We start from the raw sequence: 18,989 nt of genomic DNA on the forward strand, positions 1-18,989 counted from the left end.
CCTTCCCGACCACTGACGGCTGGACAGTTATTAAAGAAAAGGGGAATAAAACGCCACCACCAACACAGCAAGACTGCGTCAAACCACAAGGCTGTATTATAACACCCACCCCTGGAGATGCCTGTGGTGTGGACCGTTCCGTTTCCTTTATCACCCGTCTTGGCTTATATGCCGGAAAGCTAATTGGGGGGATATGGGTTCCAGCGCCATCAGAGACAAATTACGGGATTTCAGTGTGTATGGACTCAAATGGGTAAACTTGGACTACACTGTCGAGTGCCGTCCACTTTATGGATGCGTCTTTGGGAGTGTCGCTCCAGTTTCCTGACCAAAATTGTTAGGCTGATTATCTCATGGGCCTGGTTGACGCCGAGATATATTGAACACATTGAGCCCAACATTGCTACTAAATCCTGAATTTAAATGGACTTTTATCGTAGCATCTTGAATCCCTTCTACCTCCCATCAGCCCCCTAAAAAAACGATAACTAATAAAAATCCCAATTTCGGTGGCTTTACATGCCCTGCTTTCTTGGTGACCTCAGTTTCGATTTCCCTTTCCCCATTCATTCATACCTGTGGCGAGTTCCTGTCACAGATAATGGATGTCAGTTGAATCTGTCACAGGTCTTCGATGTCGTTAGAATCAAGAAATTGACGTTCGTAGGATGTGGGCACTGTGGCTTTGCAACAAAGCGGTTGTTGTCTTCAGTATGGGGCTTAGGTGTTGTCCTGCATGTGTTGGATCAAAACAGCCGAAACTGAACACCACCGAAGTGATTCAGCAACACTGCGAGGTCTCCTCTAGTATGTGACATCATAGCGACCCAACAGCGATAGCTCCATATAGACTGCTGGTACTGGGACTGCAGCGGATGAATCTGTGCATGGCTTGTGTGAGGGACTTGGGATGAACAGCGTGAGGATAACACCACTGAAACCTCGCGACGACGGGGTGTTTAAGATTTTAGAAATAAAAAGAAGACAAGTATTTTCTGGAAACAAGTTAAAGGAACAGGTAAGTCAGAAAATAAGTATTGAAGACGGGGGGCGATCGTTCATGGTAGGTACAGAAACGTACCTGTTAACTGTGAAATATTAAGTTCGAGTTGCTTTGCGCCAATAGTTCTTTTGCTTTCTTACTGTCGCTGGAACGTAGCGTAGCTTCTTGTGGCGTGCTCCTTTCATTCTGTTCCCGACAATGCATGCTTTTAACAGTGGAACTGTGGTCATGTGTGCCTGTTTAGATGTGTTGACAAAACATCACTGTTTCGATGTTGGTACTTAACAATACCACACCTCTTGTGGTTCTCTTCAGTTTTTGAGCATGAGGTGGTTGTGGGATGTAAAACTGAAAAGGAAGAATTCTAGTAGAATATGAGCAAGCTGTGAAAGTGATGTGTTCACTCTACTTACAGCTGGAAAACACACCTTACCTTACGGAATTTGGAATCATTTATTTCTGACGTGGTACTGTGTGTGTGTATGTGGTCGATCATGAAATAAGGGATTTTTATAAAAACTCATTTTTTTCAGATGAGACGACAAACCGAGATCCCGTGTGCAGCATGCACATAAAAGATCCCAAGTCTCATGAGAGACTTGGTCACAATTCTTGGCTCTGCACCCACAAAAATCCACATTGACAGTAAAACACGTTCACTTGCAGGCAAACAAAAGGGGTGGAGGCACGGATTATGGTGACGCAGTCTCCCCGAGAAGAACATCCCGATTTTCACACAGAGAATTCTGCTGTGGCTGAACTGCGAGACAGCACAGCGCAGTGCAGAACAATACAGTGCAGGGCAATACAGTATAATGTCATTTGTAGTCTATATCATCATTTCGTGATATATTCAGTTTCACTTCTCGTGTGCGTGAGTGGGGAGGAGAGATTGTGTGAGTGTGGCGAGTGTGTGTATGCACATGCGAGTGAATGTAAATGTTGATTAAAGGGGGTGTGTGTGCGCGTGCGTGCGAATGTAAATGTTGATTTAAACACGTGTGCAACTATTATAGCAAAATGTTGGTTGGCAGGAAAAGGAGGATCTGGATATTCAGAAGCGGACCAAACGTTTCCGTTATTACAACAGAGAGGAACAGTAAGTTTTTCTTTTGCTAATCTTTGCTTCTGAGAGCGGATTTGGTTAAGATGGTCAATATCTTTCTGACTATCATGTTTAGTTTTTTCTTCTTTTCTTCTTTAAAAGAATTTAGCTGAAGGGGATCTGAAAAATGATTTGATCTTAACTTTACAAAAACATATTTCGTTGTAAGATGATATATTTTGTCTTGTTTATAATTAACTTGAATCCGTTTGACTCCTTATTTTCTCCCATGTTTCAGGTTTACTTCCAGGTCACCATCTACATTGACAGGAAACAGATGTTTAAAATAATTCGTCACGCCAAACACTCATTCTTTCACTAGTCATGTTAACAACAATATTAATGGTAATAATGATGAGGATAATAATAATAATAGCTCATGTGTAGAATGCATGGTCATGGGTTCTCTCTTTCACTCTGTTTCGCCTGGGTTTGCTTTCTAAATGTTCAGTGACCCTGTGGTCACTGGGGTGTGTAATGTCGGCAATTGAAGGTTGTCAGCAGCATGTGTTTGTTGCGCGTCCTGTTGGTGATATGATGATATGGGTACTTACAGTACTGTTAAAGGACCATTGTTTGCTGTGGGAGACTTGGTACCATCTCTGTCATGTCGTTTATGATCTGTTACCCATTTTCCATCACATCATTTTTCTGACCCAGAGAAGTTCAGTCTCCAAGTCCCCAGTCCAACAAAAATATGTGCACATCTGGATACTCATGTCGGTTAAGAACAGTCACACATTTGTTCCACCCTCGGCTATGGTTCCTAAAGTTGGCTTGCCTTCACTGCCCAGTATGTGGGAGTGGAAGGTGACCAACCAGCAGCCACACGCCGCACTGGAGCCTTTGTCGTGCTCTTTGCTGTCCCTCGTCTGGTACATCAATCAACCAGACTGTCGAGAGTGTAGCTTGGAAGTGGATGGTCAATTAACAATAAGTCCCGTGTCTGTCGCCACCACAATCAGTTGGGACTGTTCAAGGGATGTAATTGCGTTTGCGTTGAAATCTTCCACAATGAAAACAGCTGTTATTCCCCTTTTTCCCATTGATCAACCAGCGTCCAATGGCACTATAGTTTTCTTGACCAGATTTCCCCCCCCCCACACCCGTCTCAACACATACATTTTAACCTCCATGTTTTCCTCTGGTCCATGGGGTAGTGAGACCAACACGTACGTTGGCTACCTATGTTTGAAAACACCAGCTCCAGAGCTTATGCAGGCCAAGGGGTACTCCTACCGCAGCACGCCAGCTGGTCCCAGTCAAAAATAGCAAGTATGGTGCCTGCCGCTCTGTCATTGCCGATCCTTGTGAAAGTGATTGCCACGTTGAAATCCAAGTTTACTTCAATCACAGACTCAAGTATAAAATATTTACGTTAAATTTCGTGTGCATCCAGCCACTCAATAAGAAAATAGTGAAGAGCAATCACAGAGCAGGCTACCCAAAGCTTCTTCATCTTTCAAGTCATTAAGAATAGGAAAGGAAAGAGTGATCGACGCAATTGTGCCAGTTTTCTCATTTATGTTTCAAAGATAAACAGAAGGGTTGCCATTCGAATCAGACGAAGCTGAACAAAGCCTTCCTTCTGGGTGGATCTGAGTAAGTCTATTGTCCAATTTGTTGGTCATCCTTTTTGTCGATAGGTCCTGTACCAGTGGTTGAACTTACGAATTTGTGGCTTTCCATATGTATTGTTTAATGAAAAATGTTTAAAAAAAACCCAACTTTTTACCATAATTTCAAACCATTCCTGTGATTTTATTCTGAGCTTAAACATTTTTTCTTCTTGAGGAAACCACATCCAATTACAGCCAAAATACCCCGGCTGCTGGTAACTCCGAACTGGAAATTGCCTTTCTTTGTTTCCCACCTTTTTTTTTTTTCTTTGCATTCTCTTCATTTTTGCTTTCCCGGTCCATGCGCCTTATACTTCCCTTCAAAAGCCTACCCCCCTTTTGAGACTCGCACTTCTAATTTTAAATGCTTGTGGGTTTTCCAGTGCGTTGTTTCAGTAGAGTGTCCTGTTTTCTAAGATTTTCTCTGTCTGCAAAATTCACATTACTTTTTCTGTTCTTGTCATTGTGTACTACAGTTTTGAAGTGAATTCCTATCTTATTATACTGTAAATGCCCTCCTTCTACATAGTTAACTTAATATGAATAGCATATTTTGTCTAGATGTGCAGATAATGTAAAACTTCTACTGGTGCACCTCAAGGCAAAGTGATGTCGCCTGCCCTGTTTACACTGTACACGAAACACAGAGGAAACAACTGTCATAAAATATTCTGACGACTCGGCTATTGAAGATCTGTCTTAACTCGTGAAATATAAAAGTTTTGTTCCTGGTGTGTGGTTAACTATCTGGATCTGAACGTTTTGAAAACAAATGTAAATATTTCGAAAAAAAACAAACTTGCCTGTATTGCCTTGTTACAGATGGCACACAGTAGATTGAGTCGATGAATATAGATCATTAGGGGTTATCACAAGAAGATGGATTTGACAGTAATGTTGATTCTGTTTATAAGAAATGCCAATCTAGAATATCAATGTAGAATATTTTGTATATAGAAACTAAGGAATATTGATATCAGTTCCAAGATTCTCCAAAGCTAGTAACTAATGTTGTATTGACTTTGTGCTCACAGCTTCATTTATATGTTGGAGTTGAAGTTTCTGGGCGTGGAATAAGGTCAAACGTGTGTGCAGTAATGTTTTGGGAGTGAAACAAGCACGTGTGTAATAGTTGTACGAAAGGTAAGTGGTTCAGAAAACAGGCAGATATTAACTGACGACACCCATATTTTAGCAAAGTACTATGAGCTACAGCCGTCAGGACAACGCTACCGAGAAATCCCGAGCTCAGAAGACTTTTATTCGACTTTCAATTCACCTTTTGGGTGCTTGAAAACTATGTGCGTGCACGCGTATGTGTGTGTGTGTGTGTGTGTGTGTGTGTTTAGCTGAAAATATATGAGAATATGTAGTATAAATGTGCAATGTGTGGTATGTATGTGCAATACGACATATGCAACGTCAACGTTCACATTTTTCAACATAATTGTATTTATAATCACTTTGTAATAATCATTATTAATTGCACTGTTTTAAAGCGAATATGTAAAATGCTTTAAAACGAAAAAAAAACTTGTATGTTATATTTATTGCTTCCCTTAAAAAAAGTCTTGTTTATGGTTGTTTTGTATGCGTGCGCATGTGTGTGTGTTGGCTGATTGTCTGGTTTTCTTTTGCTGCACCAGATGCAATTAATCTTTTTTGAGATAATAAAGTTAAAACTATGTAAAAACAGATATAACTTTCAATATCATTGGCTAAATATAAACTGCAAGCCTCTAACTGCACTCTTGGGACTCCTATCAATGTACTACAGATAAAATTCAGGATGTAATGGTAAAATAATATTGGAAATTGAATCAGCTTACGTACTTTTGGCAGTCATTTACTACTTTATTTAAAACTGAAATGAATAGTGATGTGGATAGTGTGAAAGCAAGAATACCAGGTCAGTTTAAATTTCTTAGTTTACCGTTGTTGTTTTTATAAGTACTATAACATGGATAACAAGAGAGGCAAGGCCTTCAAGACTCACTTGTGATACACTTAAAAAAAAAAAAATCTAATCGTTAAAATGTGTTCTGAATTTGTTATTATAAATCTTCGCGTTTAAAAAAAAGAAAAAAAAAGTCCTAACCAGATTCGAACCCCGCGTGTTCAGGTTCGGGTGAGAAGAAACTGTCTTATCCATTACACTATCGTGGCTCCTTAACTGACGTTCTAAAATTTAACATTTGATCAAACATACTTTTTTAAAGGGCGGTAAATCAATTGCGGTATTTGCAGTGAGAACGCTGTTTAAATCATATTATTCTGGTGTATCTTGGGCATTCAAGAAATCTTCAAGGTCAATAAAAAAAAAAAAAAATAAAAAAAAATCTTTTTAATGGCTATCGCGGCAATCACACTGCAACATTTAGCTGTTTTCACTAGATCTATATAGTTGTACAAGTTTAGTTACACCCGCCAGGAATGTAGTACGACACGGTCGATTCAATTTCTCTTTTATGTTCATTCTAGTTTTGAAAGTTAATATAAAAAATTTAGTATTTAACTAATAACATGTAGAGCCAAGTACAAGTACTTCTAAACGTCGTAAGAAGTGAAAAGGACTTCATTTTGAGAAAAGTCAAGACTGGAAATTTTTTCGTTTCATCGTGATCAGTTCAAGGGTATTAACTCACATGGTTTCCAATTTTTAACTGTGAATTCCGACTGATTCTGTGGATATTTTTATGGCAGTTTGGGGCATAATCCAGTAAGTGATGAGGCGTTCACAAATCTTTCTCTGAATAAATATTTAACGGTCTCCTTCTCCAACTTTCCATCACATGTTATCGTGTATTGTCCATTGAATATAGGATTGAACGGGCAGGTCAACAACTTGAAACAAAATGGCGTCGTTCGCGTTCGAGAAGAATATGAGCACGCGCTTTGAATGTGTATAAATATGTGTACGCAATTGATTTTTGCCCCTGACCTTCAGGGCTCAGCCAACAGATCTGTAAAGTCCACTCGTATTGATTTTAGTATTTTCCGAAAAAGACCACTTGGGCGAATGAACATAGTGGAAGCCCTGTACACTGAGAGTAAAACACACAAGCTTTTTATGTATTGAATATAATTTCAAAATGTAATGTTTAAGATGAGAAAGATCAGTTTAAAGCAAATTAAGTCCCCCAGCATTAATTACATAGTAATTTCCCTTTTTTACTATCTGCACCAAAAACGTTTGCCAATAAATAAAACTTCCATGCTTAGCAAAAGAAGTTCCTGTTTGAACAAAAAATGATAATAATGACTGCTCTTGTTGTTGTGTCAGAATATCAGATCAAAGTGCCAAGTTTAGAGAATACAAAAAATATAAATATAACAGTAAAAGCAGTTTGCATATAATTAGGCTTTTTTTTTGTCTTTTTTTTTTTGTCCCCATCCCAGAGGTGCAATATTGTTTTAAACAAGATGACTGGAAAGAACTGAATTTTTCCTATTTTTATGCCTAATTTGGTGTCAACTGACAAAGTATTTGCAGAGAAAATGTCAGTGTTAAAGTTTACCACAGACACACGCAGACAACCGAACACCGGGTTAAAACATACTCACTTTGTTTACACAAGTGAGTCAAAAATTGTATGTCATGTGAACATGGTAATAATACGTGCTGGGTAATAAGAATAATTATATATATATATGAAAATAAATAAATATATATATGTGTGTGTGTGATGTGAACAATTTGTGTCGCCCAACTTTTTCTTTTATTTTTCTTTTATTTTTTACTTCCTGTGTGTCCTGTATTATTGTTGTGCTTTAACACTAAGTTACTATCCATTGTAAAAACAGCCACCCCCAAAACAAAATCTAATTTGTTTAATGAATGCCGTGGCCGTTTCAGTATCAAAAGCGGTAAAAAAGTAAGCGTGGTCACGCCCAGCAGTCCCACCAACATCAAAGCCTCCCGCATCACCCTGGAGGCGGCTGGACCTTGCACCGACCAGAACTCTCAGAAGCTGCAGCAAGGCCCCATCGTCACTCTCTGCGCCTCGGCCACCAAGGAGATGGGCTTCGACACCGTGCACAGCGAAGCGTCTTCGCCTCAAGACGTGAAAGTGGTCACCCCTTCACTCTACCAAAAGTCGCCCACTTCCACCGATAATGGCACGCCCAGTCCATTACGTAGACCGTCGCCCGCTGTGGATGGACAGACTTGTTCAGGGCAGAACAACGAAGGTGAGTTAGAAACGTGACAACGTCGCCTGTGCTTGCCAAATGCTAGTCACTGAATTGTTTGAATGTGTTCAAGCACACACATCGACGAGGGTGTTTGGCAATGGTGTTAGCTTGAAAACGTTGCTTCGGTGAAAATGTTGCTTCAATTTTGGATGTGTGTGTTGTTCTGTGCAAACAGGGGTAGTTGAATGATTGTGTTGTCATCACGCCTTGTTTCCGGTGTTTGAGCGTGCCAACTTCTCAAAAATTGCTGGAGTCACTGAATAGAGAAAGAGGTAACATGTTCGTATTGCCTGAAATGTATATACTACGTTGCATTCAGTATAATAAAGCGCTCATCATCCACGCCACTGACGTTATACAAAATGGCCTTTCCTTGAATGAGCCAAGACTTGGTGATATTTTGATCAGAATGTGTGTAATTGCAAGCTGCCATGCCGATTGTGGGTGTAGTTTTCAAAATCGTGCAAAACCATCCTCTGTACAGACAGCACCAAACAGTCAATTTGGGGCATAAAGATGACCCTGCACAGTTTAGTCCATGTTTCTATTATACACATTGTTTACATTCTTTGCCTGTTTCAACACTTGACATCTTTGAAATGGACAGAATATCGATCCCATAACTTCTAATGGCAGTTTTGTACAGATGTGCATGCAGGTTGTTCTGTGTATGTGCACGTGCTTGTGTGTGTGTGTGTGTGTGTGTGTGTGCGTGCGCGCGTGCGTGTGTGTGTGTGTGTGTTTAAAATGTAAATTGTGTGAAAGTATTTAGATGATTCCATGTGGCCTACACTAGGGCTGGTGGCGATTTTAAAATGGAAAGTACCACAAAGAATTCCAGCTCTAATTCAGAGTAGATTTATGAATGATATGCCCCCCAAACCCCCCCCAAAAACAAAACATAAATGTCATTTATTAGATTGTACATACACAATGTTTGCTAACATAAGCTCATTCATACATGCAATGTTTGCTTACGTAATTATTTGCTTAGGTAATGGCTATCACATACATCCAACTAATATTGTGTATCCAGTGTCTGTCCATGTGAAGTGTGCTGGTGTATGTAGTGTTGAGTACAAAGTTGCCTTCCAAGCAAATGCTCTCCAACGTACTGCCACAGCTGTATGAACAGTGACCCCCATGTTTCATTACGAGCAAAACCACAGTTCATTGTATTGACGTCTTCTACAAATTGTGTCCCGTTTTCTTTTTTCTTTCTCTCTCTCCTATTATTATCTTTTTTTTTAATCTGACATACCATGTCCACCTGAGTGAGGAATATCTATCTGGAAAGTTCAGTGATGGAGTCGAAGCTTTTCAGTTCGGAAGACAGAGAGTAGTCGACCCCACTCCTCAAGAACTATAAAGCCTATCTCCAGCACCGCTTCCTGTCACAAAATCCGACACCCACACACATAGGTCATTTATACGATCACATTTTAACTGGCTGTTCTGTCGCAACAAACAACCCGTTATGTCATTTTATACACACACTGCACAGGAGATGTTCAAACATAACTGTTGACTCTTCTTAACATACGTTCACCTGCGTTATTATTTGTAAAGCGTGAACGTCGTCTTGAATGTCTGAAGTCATTATCAGAAGGGTGTTCGAGTCCAGAGATTCTACTGTTTAGCAGGCGAGTCCAGTGGTGGTCCGATCATGTCAAGGCATTTAATGGCTCCAGGATCTGCAGAACAACGAACTAGCTGATGGTTCATTGATGTAAATGGGTGGAGTCACTCTGACTAGTCACTTCGGGAAAGGAGATGGTAGAATGCGCTGACAGTACCAGGTGGTGTTCCCTCACGTGATTGTGACAAGCCAGAAACGTGTATAACCGCCGCTGGCATTGCTGCAGTCCGAGCTGCGTTGTGTGGAGATTGCCTTTCTGCCTCTTGAACTGCATGATCTGCTAAACATGATTAATTTAGGGACGTAGTGTCGTCTGTTGAGGCCAGTATCATTCAGGTGTTCTGGGAAACTCATCAGTAGTATTGATAAGCAGGACAGAGCAAATCCATCATGTGCGATTCTTTGCTGTAGCAACCAATCTTCTTCGTTGCACCTGCATCACAGCGTGCTCTGTGTTTCCAGATGTCTGTCACTGGAGCACAAAAGGAAGTTCGTCTGAACAAAAGGAGAGCTGGAGTGAATGGAGGTCGCATTGCAGGTCGAGTGATCGCAGGTTAACTGAACGATGATGTTTGCGAGTCTCGGTTCTTGCTCTGTTCCCCGAGGTGTACATGTTTCCCATGGCTGATAAAATACAGGTCTAATACGCTGTTGAATATTATTCTGTAATGAAATAGTTTTAAAGAATGCAAACATTTGTCTGCTAGTGCACTCCTTTCACTTTCATTGGTGCACCCTCTTTCCCTCCGTTCCCGAACACCCTTTCCAACACTGCTCCAGCAGAAATGGCTGAAGACGTTGATGTAACAGTCACAGCAACGTGCCGTGCATCGCCTTCAGTAATGGTCTTTAGTAGTGAGCGGAGGAATGGTTGGATGGAACTTCTTGTTGAAATCCCTGCACGTTGCCGACACATGTGACGAGCTATTTTGCTTTTTTTACCCCAATTACAAAACAAAGTTTATTTAGTTCGCAATGGTAAATACCGCGTTGTTCGGTCATTGCCCCTTTCACTTCACCAGGACCTCTTATTGGAACATTCAGGACCCGACAAACACAAGTGCAACTCAAGAACCTTCACTTCAGCATAGCCCCTTCCACATTCCTTTGAATGACGGACTGACGTCCAGTGGACTGTTTCAATTGATTACATACTGACGCCTTTGATTCTTTGACAATGAACTAGTTATTGGGAGACCTGTGTGGTTCGCGGTTACCAACAGGCATGTTGACTGTACTTGACCTAGTTGTACTGACTCGAATGAACCTTTTGACCCATGACCCACTAACGGAATCAAATTATGTTACGTCTGAAATGACCAGACCACTGACATAAACCCGATCCTGTGTAGAGTCGAAATCGGCTATCATGATGACAAAATAACTGTTTTGTGTCTGGATGATTCTATGTGCCGTCAGCGAGTGGCCAGGTCTAGAAACGGATCAAGCTGTCACACACCCGACCAGCTGCAGAGGTATCGAGCTTTGAGTTTCAGTTTTGTTTTTTGTAGAATATTTTCTGCACAGTTCGTCCGTTTTGTTTGTTCCGTTCACGGATTGTTGGAGGAAGACGAGCACCAGGAAAGTGAATAAACTTGGTGGTGGAAGTCACTGTCAGCTTAAAGCAAGCGCTTCACCAGGATGGCGAATGTTTGTGTTCAGAACATGGCTTTACGCGATATTTGTTTTCATTTCAAGCATGTCTGGCGCGTTTCCCGTTGTGTTGGAACTGCATTTCTTGTTCACCTTTTCTTTGTTGTTTCGGTTATTCTTTCCTCACCTTTTAGCATATTAAACTATTGTTACCAATTCATCTCTTCTGGTGTTTGGTCAACTGCACTAAAGATTCGTTTGTGTGTTTGTGTGTGCGCGTGCGTGCGCAGTCAGATTTTCTAGCTGACCTAAGGACATGCGGAATGCCTTTGATACCATGCAATACCAAACTTTCCTTTTTCATATCTGTGACCATATGTACTACACTTGTCATCATAAACTGTAAATCAGAACAAAAGATCAAATGTTACACATACATGCTCTCTCTCTCTCTCTCTTTGTGGCCACCTGATCATTAGGAAATATTATTTGTGTGCAAAGAAAGTACGTTTGAATATAAAAGCGGACCATCAAGTAAAAAAAAAAAAATAATAAAAAAAAGGAGAAAAAGCAAAAGCAGCAACAACATCAAAACATTTGAGCAGATATCTTGACGTTGACCGTCAGCCCAGTCACAAAACAACACGTGCCTGGATCGTGCCTCATTGTGCACGCACGTGGTTGGTGTCGCCCAACTTTAACCCCGAAACCTTACACTCCTCTGTGAGTTTGACCGGCTGATGACGAAGGGTCCTATGGCCACTGTCCGGTTTCCACGGGTTATTTGCATAGTGGGGCTCGTGCGAACCACGCGCCATGTGCCTCTTCTCCACTTGCTGGTAGGATAAACGGAGCTGATATAATGTCAATAAGTCTTGTGACCAAGGTATGGGGGAAATGGCCGAGCATTTCCTTCCTACCTTCCCTCCCATCTCCTCTTTCTTTTCTTCCTGTAATGTGTGTACTACCATGCTGTAGCGTAAGAACCCTAAACAAAAGATCGGTGTACAAAGGATAGGCCAGTCTATAATTTTTGAGGAGAAGCTTTAAAAAATAGGTGAAAAAGGATAGGCTAAACTGGTAATCTGAGAAATGATGGAGTGGAATTTTTGAATGTCATTGTTGACGTAGTCCTTTCTCATGCAATTGTGCCGATAGGAGTTACAGGAGGGAAAAGGGCAATACAAAGAAAAGTACACATTAAAAAGCAAAATAAACGAAAAACACAATCTGTGTCAGCAACTTTTCTCCTTTGATTTTCACAACAAAATAAAGCTATTACTGAAAAGGAGACATTTTCTCATAAAGTTAGTTAGTGCTTGACAGATAAGCGAGTGGGTTGTAAACTAGATATGTAGTGAGTTGTAGGTCTCTACGTTGTAACATTCATCAAAAATCTAATTTCCAAACACAAAGTAGAGAGAGGATGAAGGAGGGAGAAACAGAAGACCAAACCTAACACCGCTGTCGGGAAACGAGGAGATTTTTGTGGAAGGAATTTTGTTATCTATGTACAGTTATTCCAGAACATATTGTGCCAGTTGCATGTGATTAAAAAAATGTCTGCCACATTTGTTTGTCAGAACAGTCAAGTCAAAAAAGCAAAAATGAGGAGTCAAGAATGAAATTTCCAAGGCTTTTGCTGTGTGTGGATGAGGAGGGGCGAATGTATGCATATGCATGCGTATGTACGAGTATGTGCACGCGCGCGTGTGGGTGTGTACGCGCGTATGTGTGGTTGTGTGTGTGTATGTGCGTAAGATCTTGAGAGGGCCTATCCTCTTCGAACAGTGTAGTCCAAAAATCAGATAACAGAAGCGTCACAATCTGAAATGCCACTGTGTTGAAATGATTATTATCTGTAAAGCTGGAGTGTCCAGAAGGATCCAGTGAAAGCAGTATGGGAAACGGAGGAAAGGAAACACACACACACACACACACATACACACACACAGGTGTCAGCAGAGACAGACCGGAGACAGTGAAGAGAGGACGAAGGTGGGCGGATGACAAGATGACGAAGCGGGCGGAGGGGGCGGGAGGGTGGTGAGCGGGAGAAGAGAGGACAAACAGTGGACCCTGCCATGTTTGCACACTCATTACCACGACTCACATACCTGGCCCACTGTCATCTCCCTCGGCCCACTCTGGACACTGGACACCAGCACTGCCCAGCCTCTCTGTACAGTGGCTGCCAGCCAAACAGTGAGGCCACCCACGGTGTCTGGACCCTTATCACAGGACAAAAACAAAAGTGAAAAGACTCGTGTACTTTTAGGAAAATGTTTAGATTACACAGACAGGTTTTTTTGTACGTTTTTATTATTAGCCAAATTTATCGAATGTACCTGTTGTAGCTACGTGTTATAATAGATGCCTTTATAACCTTTGATTACGTGTGCGTGCTGTCTTTCAGTTATACTCTAAGACCAATTTCCTGTCGTGTATTATTTTTTATTTGTCATTCTTCTTATACTTTTTGTTATTTTGTAGCCAGAGAAGACAGTGCCTGGAATGACACAAACAAATGTCATTAGCACAACATGTCGGCACAAGTGAATAATAAAGCACATGTATACATATAACTTTTGTGCATGACATTGCATGCATGAAGGATTTTTCTTATCAGAGAAACGGAAAAGCAAAAAGAAAAAGAAACAAGAGAGGCAAGGCCTTCAAGACTCACTTGTGATACACTTAAAAAAAAAATCCAAGCTTTTTATGTATTGAGTATAATTTCAAAATGTAATGTTTAAGATGAGAAAGATCAGTTTAAAGCAAATTAAGTCCCCTAGCATTAATTACAGAGTAATTTCCCTTTTTTACTGTCTGCACCAAAACGTTTGCAAAATAAATAAAACTTCCATGCTTAGCAAAAGAAGTTCCTGTTTGAACAAAAAATGATAATAATGACTGCTCTTGTTGTTGTGTCAGAATATCAGATCAAAGTGCCAAGTTTAGAGAATACAAAAAATATAACAGTAAATGCAGTTTGCATATAATTAGGCTTCATTTTTTTTTCCCATCCGAAAGGTGCAATATTGTTTTAAACAAGATGACTGGAAATAACTGAATTTTTCCTATTTTTATGCCTAATTTGGTGTCAACTGACAAAGTATTTGCAGAGAAAATGTTAAAGTTTACCACGGACACACACACACACACACACACAGACAACCGAACACCGGGTTAAAACATAGACTCACTTTGTTTACACAAGTGAGTCAAAAAGCGTACTTTTCATTTCCGAAAAGACCACATGAGTTATAACAAACATTCATATTATCGACTGCAGGTGAGGCATGCACGAACATTTCAGAATACGAAAGGAGAATGTACAGCACTGACATAGGGCGGGGGTAGATAAGGTGGAGAGAGGGGGAGACGTTGGAAAGAGCGTTGTCACAGACTGAAGAGAGACGGAACAGCTCTGTGGATGCAGTAACAAGTGCACTTTTTTCCAGGAAAAAAACCCATCCCCTTTCAAACAGGAAGGTGATGGTGGTGATTTCCCTCCCAAAACACCGATGGGCCTAATGGCGGCTTCCCAGGTAACGACAGAGAACAGAGAGAGTGTGTCAACAAGGCGACCTCTCTCTCCACTCCCTTTATCACTGACTCACATCCAAGGCGTCATTCTGAACAGTCAACTGGGGATTTTCCCTTCTATTGTCTGCCAAAATTATCGGAAAACTCTCACTGACAAATAACGATTTACTGGAGATGCTGGTTTTCGGATCAGTATGATTTAAAACGTGTATTTTTTCCCCCAGCAGACTTATCAGATACGCTTTCATGATAGAAATGCATGGCTTCACCTTCACCAACTACGCCAACCAGAGGTATTGGTCAGTTAAGTGTTGGGCTGTGACCAGCATTACCAGCGGATGGATGGAAAGATCTAAATTCCTTGTGATTTCCCATGTCATACATCGCATCCGTAGTGTATAGTTTTGCATCGTATCGAGGCACATCGAGTGAAGAAACGAATTGCACTGTGTTGTATTGTACTGTACTGTGTTGCATTGTATTGTAGGACACAAGGAACTGTGCAGTTCTACAACCACCCTCACATGACTGTCAAGGAAGCTCAGTATTTAAACCTTCGGTCTCTGCGAATTGATTGGGTCGAAGGCGTAGAAGAGAGAGAGAGAAACCAGAGAAATGGTGGCAGAACCGCAAAGGCTGGTGAAACAGGCCAAAACCTATCCCTGACTGGTTCTTATCCCGGGTAAGAAGCAGCCTAGGCCATTTCTTACCCCTCCTGGCTGGAATATACCCCCTGTGTACACTACGCTCACCCAACCAGTCTGTATCACATTTACATTAATGATGATGGTGGTGGTGATGATAATAATAATAATAATAATAATGGGAATTTATATAACTCCTTCCAACGCTCAAGCCACTTTGCAATTAATGCAAAAAAAGTGATGTGATGACGTTTGTCAAAAAGTTATCTGATGATGTTCGTCCTTCGGATTCGAAGATGACCATGGCTTCAAGAGTCAGATGGAAGATCGGTGGCTGTGGGTCCAGAGGTGACTGGTGAGGCCAATCCGGGACCTGAAGTCTCACACACATGTGGGACACAAGTGAGTGGGTGCTGTTGTGGCAGTGGATGCTGCTCGGGCCTTGCGCACAGCACGCTTTCGGTGCGCTCCGGTGATGCGCCTGGCTGCAGCTGCACGGGCTTCTGTAGTGATTATGCTGTGCCAAGCTGGACGGTCCAGAGCAAGTGTCTCCCACGTGTTGATGTCGACGCCCAGGACTTTGAGGGACGCTTTGAGGCAGTCTTGGTGGCGTTTCTTCTGTCCTCCAACTGAGCGCTTGCCCTGACACAGCAGCTGATTAGACAGTTGGCTGTCTGACATTCTGACCACATGTCAGCCCACTTGGCCTGGACATTCTGCAGAAGAGTTTAGACGCTGCAGAGGCCAGCTCGTTCCAGGACTTCCGTGTCGGGGACTTTGTGCTGCCACCTGATGTGGAGGAGTCTGCAGAGACAGCTCAGGTTGAGCTGTTTGGCGTGTCTGCTGTAGACAGTCCAGGTCTCGCTGGCGTAAAGGTGGGTGGTAAGGACCACTGCACAGTAGACCTTCAGCTTAGTGGTAGAGCTGAATCGTCTCCGTCCCCAGACGTTCTCACGGAGTCTCCCAAAGGCGGCGCTGACTTAGGCAATCCGGTTTCTGACGCTAGCGTCTATGTTCACACACACAGACACACACACCACCACCACCACCCACCCACAGGCACACACGTATGTCCTTCACGTGCCATGCCACGCCCGCTCACATCATGCTCACTTTCAGCCAACAACAGAGAGGTTAACAGCGACCTCGTTGGCATGCAATGCAGGGGAGCATGTCTATATGTTTCCCCAGGTCTAAGTTCTCCCAGGTCTATATATTCCCCTATGTCTAAGTTCCCCCAGGTCTATGCCCCCCCTCAGCTGACGATGGTTGACCACAGTTCAAGAGCTCAGACTGCATTATGTTGTCGCATTTGTACATTATGTCTTTGAAGATGTTTGACCGCTGCATGACCACTACTGACCACTATCAGAGTTCAGCTTGCATCACATTGTATGCAATATTGCAACGTTTTAGCAGATTTCACTATACTGTTGGCCATTATTGACCATTACTTGCCACTGCTGACCACTACGTCAAATTCTTCAGATTGCGTTGCTTTGTCACATTTTTGTGCATTATCAAGACGTCCTGTTTTTTGTTGTTGTTGTTTTTTTGTTGTTGTTTGTTTTTGATTTTATTAACTGCAAACTGACCACTGCTGACCGCTGACCACCACTGACCGTTGACCATTGCTGACCACTGACAACCACTACCCAGTGACCACCACTCACCACTACTGACCACTACAGTCCACTGATCACTGCTGACCGCTGACTACTGCTGACCACCGCTAACCACTGACCACTGCTGGCCACCATATACTGACCGCTAACCATTACTGACCACTGGCCACCGATGACATCCAGTGACCACTGATGACCAATGACTAATGCTGACCACTGCTGAGCAACACTGAACTCTACTGACAGCTGACCACCACTGACTACTAGCACTACTGATCACTTACATCACTTACAACTGCTAACCACTGGCTGATCAGAACCAACCACTGACCACTATATACTGACCACATGACTACTGACCTCTGACCACTGACCACCGCTGCCCAGCACTGACCACTGACTTCTGCTAACCACTGACATCACTGTCCACTAATATCCACCGTTGCCCATTACTGACCACTGCTGACCGATGACTACCACTGACTACTGCTGACCACAATCACAGAGCACCATTGACCACCACTTACCACCGGTGAGAATCACTGCCCACTATATACGCACCACTACTGACCACCATTAACCGCGGACAACTACTGACCACTACAGATCACTGACCACTGTTGACGACCACTGACCACTGCATACTACTGACTACCGGTGAGCATGACTGACCACTACTGACCGCTGACCACCGCCGACCACTATGGACCACTGAGCACCGCTGACCACTGACTACTGTTGACAAGCACCCAAAAGTGTATGTATGATTAAACAAGTATATGTTTAGGGGAACATAGACTTGGGGGCGGGAGAGAGGAGGGGGGGGGGGCGGCGGGGAGGATACAGACCTGGAGTAATATAGACCTGGGGGAACACAGACCTACAAAAAACGTTGTTTTGTTTTTGTTTTTTGTTGTTGTTTTGTTGTTGTTGTTGTTTTGTTTTTTTTGGGGGGGGATATCGACCTGGGGGAATATAGACTGGGAGAACAAAGACCCAGAAAACGTAAATTTAGGGGAACATAGACCCGTGGGAACATAGACCTGGGGGAATATAGTCCTGTAAGAACTTGTAGCTGATTGAAGGAAAATTCTGGGAAACACAGACCTAGGGGAACATACAGCTGACCCCCCAAATTATCTGAAAAATAAACCGCTAAACCATCATTTCATGGAGCGTGTGTGTGTGAATCAGAATCAGATGTCATGAAAACCGTGAATGAAAAGGTTTATAGACACAACAATAAAGGGTGTGTGTGTGTGTGCGTGTGTTCTTTGTGTCTGTTCTTTCTGAAAATAAAGAGGGATACACGCGAGACGACACGACAAAACACATGTTCATAAATATATATATATATATATATATATACATTGTTCCAGATTCTGTGGTCTGTCTTGCACCGTTCCCATGGTGACCAGAGTCTGTGGCTGTCCAGGAGGGGAGGGAAGGGTGAGATTCGGAATGAGCCGGAAGCAATGACGCTTTCACGGCTTGGAAGACGAGGCGGCAAACAAACAAAATACGCAAATAAATACATAAAATTGAATGAACATTAATACATGGATAAATGCGTGAATAAATAAATGAGGAAAAACAACAGCAGTAGCAGAAGCAATAACAACAACAAATAAGGATAATAATAATAATAATAAAGGAATTTAATTATTCTGACGAACTTCCCCTTACTGTGCTAAGGAATTAACTCCAAGAAAAGGTAAGCTCATAAATACAGACAAAAATGTAAACTCGACACGTCATTCCAGCAGGAACGATACCGCTTGCCATCACATGGAACCAGAGTCCTCACACACGGTTGACAGCACATGGGTCACTGCTCCGTTTCTGCAATCCTGTCAGCTTGGGACTGCCAGCCCACGCTTTCTCTCACTCTGCGAGAAAGCGTCGGAAGTGGGAGAAAGCGTGGTCGTTCCCCATGTCACGCTTTCTCGCATTGAGTGAAAAAAAGTGGGAGATGTCCCCCTTTATCTGATTTAAAACATTGCCTTTGTCATCTCTGG

At 42.3% G+C, this 18,989-nt stretch overlaps 1 protein-coding gene across 3 annotated transcripts in view; it reads left to right on the forward strand.

The window, feature by feature from the left end:
- LOC143276312 (serine/threonine-protein kinase 32A-like) overlaps positions 1-18,784 on the forward strand; it is a 152,609-nt gene extending 133,825 nt beyond the window's left edge. For 2 of the 3 annotated variants that reach the window (XM_076580818.1, XM_076580833.1), the window contains exons 11-13: positions 2,038-2,102; positions 7,584-7,918; positions 18,351-18,784. In XM_076580818.1, the coding sequence (XP_076436933.1) occupies positions 2,038-2,102; positions 7,584-7,918; positions 18,351-18,385 (435 nt within the window). In that variant the 3' untranslated portion in view covers positions 18,386-18,784. Of the gene's footprint in view, positions 1-2,037; positions 2,103-7,583; positions 8,269-18,350 lie in introns of those variants that run through there. The other variant, XM_076580825.1, reaches the window with a different exon arrangement.
- Positions 18,785-18,989: the final 205 nt, after the last annotated feature.

The sequence above is a fragment of the Babylonia areolata genome, chromosome 2 (genome assembly GCF_041734735.1).
Source record: "Babylonia areolata isolate BAREFJ2019XMU chromosome 2, ASM4173473v1, whole genome shotgun sequence".
Lineage (NCBI taxonomy): Eukaryota > Metazoa > Mollusca > Gastropoda > Neogastropoda > Buccinidae > Babylonia > Babylonia areolata.